The sequence below is a fragment of the Lagopus leucura genome, unplaced genomic scaffold (assembly GCF_019238085.1).
Source record: "Lagopus leucura isolate 7727_CA_CO unplaced genomic scaffold, USGS_WTPT01 34982-0_obj-0_obj, whole genome shotgun sequence".
NCBI lineage: Eukaryota > Metazoa > Chordata > Aves > Galliformes > Phasianidae > Lagopus > Lagopus leucura.
The window spans coordinates 1-2,834 of record NW_024967003.1 but is presented as its reverse complement, the minus strand read 5'-3'; the positions used below and the strand labels follow the sequence as shown (position 1 = coordinate 2,834).

Genomic DNA, 2,834 nt, shown 5'->3' with positions numbered 1-2,834 from the left:
TCTAGTCACTGCGCCTTCTAGTGGCTGATCTGAATTCCACCTTGCAAGCGCGTTGCAGGAACAGGCTACTAGTATTTCTTGCCAAGCAGACTCCATCTCTGGTGTCCACCGTCTCTTTTCCTGAGGATTAGATCCCTTTAGCTGATCATAAAAGGGTTTCATAAGCCGTGGAGGTATGCCTAATGCATTTCGCACCCATTGCATGGCCCCCACAAGCTTCTGAACATCCCACAGGGTTGTAATATGGGGTTTAACTTTTAATCCTTCTGGGATCACCGTTTCAGATCCAAACCTGTATCCCAGGAACTCAATTCCTGGTTCTCTCTGAATTTTTTCTTGTGAAATAACAAATCCAGCAGTAGTAAGCACATTAACTATCTGCTCCTCTAACACTTGCAGCTGGGAATCACTTGGTGCTGCAAGCAACAGGTCGTCCATATAATGAGCAAGCTGACAGTTCGATAGTGACTGTCTTACTGGTTCTATAATTTTGCCTACTACCAATTGACAAATTATTGGAGAGCAAGTCATTCCTTGTGGAAGAACCTTCCACTGAAATCTTTGAGCAGGTCCCTGATTGTTCAGGACCGGGACAGTGAATGCAAAAGCCTCTCTGTCCTGCTCTGCTAGCGGAATAGAAAAGAAGCAGTCCTTAAGGTCAATGACCATCAGGGGCCATCCTTCCGGTATAGCCGAAAGCAGAGGTCCCCCTTGCTGAACCGGACCAAAAGGGATAAGTTGTGCATTGACTGCTCGGAGATCATGCAACAGTCGGAAAGATCCCGATGCTTTTCGAATTACAAAAACAGGCGTATTCCAACTACTGAGTGACGGTTCTATATGTCCTGCATTAAGTTCTCGTGAAACAATCTGTACAAGCGCTGCTAATTTATCAACAGAAAGGGGCCACTGATCCACCCAAACGGGAAATACATCCCGTTTCCAACGCAACGGAATCGCATATTGCAGCGCTAAATGATGGACAGTGGCCCTTTTCATAAATTTGTCAGTTTTACTCCCATCTCAAAAAGAAAGTCCCTGCCAAGTATGGATCCTCCTATTGGTGCTAAAGTAGGAAGGATGATTACATTTTTTTCCATGGTACCATCATCATTGATGATCGCAAGCTCTACCACTCTGTCTGCCTTTCTGGTGGGCACATCGCCCCCCACACCCGCAATTGTTCTCCACATAAAAGTCGCGGGCCACTGCCGAGGCCAGTCATCTTCTGAGATGACAGTAATATCTGCACCAGAATCAAGTAAGGCTACAAAAATTACCGCTTTGGGCACCGATGATGGAAGATCTGGATCCATATATGACATCCTAACCGTAACGATTGGTCGTTCTTCTAAATCCATAGTTAATGCCACTGCGGGCGTTGTGCTTTTGGCCCACCTAGGGATGACGGGAAGGAGTCCTGGGCCATTGGCTCCCTCCCTCTCCCGTTTCCCTGCAGCGAGATTCTAAATTTTTTACACTGACGTGCGACATGTCCGGCTCCGCCACATAATTGGCACCGTTTGTCTGATCCTTGCCCCATCTTCTTAGGGCACTGTGCTTTGAAATGGCCACGCTGCCCACACCTAAAACACGGGCCTTTATTCCTTCCTTCCTTGACCCGATTGGCGTCTATCATTTCCTGCATGGCGGCTGCTAATCCCTCATTAGTTAATGGTGCAACTTTCTGATGATCTAACACATATTTAATAAGCTCCCCTGGGGTAGTTAGGTTACCCGGTGCTGCTCTGATGATTTGCTGGATGTCTGGCAACGATTTCTGTTTAAGACATTCTATTATGACTGCGGATTGGACCTCCCTTGGGAGATCAGATCCCTCCACTGCGCGAATTAGGCGATTCGCAAAATCAGAAAATGACTCAGAGTGGCTCTGCTTTATGTCTGCCCACGGATGCACAGGTTCCGCAACCTTAGCCACTTCTCGCAGGGCTTGGAGGGCTGCCGTTGTAACAGCTGCCAGCTCTCCTGGTCTGAGCATTGCTGCTTGGCCCTCCGGGGATCCCACCATTCCATCTGCCAGGCCCTGAAGACGTGCAAGATTAGTTCTCTCGCCTCTGCGCTGGCCGTTGGCTGGATGGTGGGGGTCCCGGTTGGCAGCAGCCACCACAGCTTGAAGTAGTCTATTCCATTCATCATTCCACAGGGTGTATTGTACGGGCTCAAGAATAACATGCATAAGGTTCACCGCATCATATGGCAAAAGACTAGAAGCCATAAGAGCTTCCACTGCTGCCATAGTAACAGGGGAACGCAGGCCTTTGCTCTTAACTAATTCCGAAAGACGAGTAACCGCTTTGGACTCCAGAGGAACCCAAGCTGGACCCTCTGGTCTTATCACCACCGGCAAAGTGAGAGCGACACCTGCTGGATCTGCGGCCTGTATATCCTCCCTCACTCGAGCCCAATCAGTGAGGGTAGGCAGGCCCCATGAAGCTGTCGATATGGGACCACGCCCCTCCTGGGTGGACTCCAGGGCCATCCCCGTCGGAACGCTCCCCCCACAGCAAGGCCGGGGACAATCCACGCCCCTCGGGGGGTGGCCACCGTAGCAGGCAGAATCGGGCAGTAGGTGAGTCCCGCCCCCACTGTCGCATTCCACAGGTTGTATCCCAGCCCCTCCAGACATCTCTCCCTTCTCAAGGACCCTCTTATCAGCTGTACTAGAAGTTATAGCACTTTCCTCCACCGACCCCCCTTCCCCGTTATCTTTACAGGGCTTAAGCGAAGGATATATGCTGCGAGCCGGGTATGGAGGTGGGTCCTCCCTTTTATGGTATGATTGCTCCTGCTTCACTTCGTTCTTCTTTATCTCC

General features: G+C 50.2%; 1 protein-coding gene across 1 annotated transcript; it reads right to left on the bottom strand.

Moving 5' to 3' along the window:
* Positions 1–776: 776 nt before the first annotated feature.
* Positions 777–2,760, bottom strand: LOC122192906 (endogenous retrovirus group K member 21 Gag polyprotein-like). Its single transcript, XM_042893591.1, has one exon. The coding sequence runs from the start codon at positions 2,645–2,647 to the stop codon at positions 1,364–1,366; it is 1,284 nt and encodes a 427-aa protein (XP_042749525.1). The 5' UTR covers positions 2,648–2,760; the 3' UTR covers positions 777–1,363.
* Positions 2,761–2,834: the final 74 nt, after the last annotated feature.

Bases quoted from the DNA above. Each gene is read 5' to 3' on its own strand.
- LOC122192906 (XM_042893591.1), bottom strand. From the start codon at position 2,647: ATGTCTGGAGGGGCTGGGATACAACCTGTGGAATGCGACAGTGGGGGC.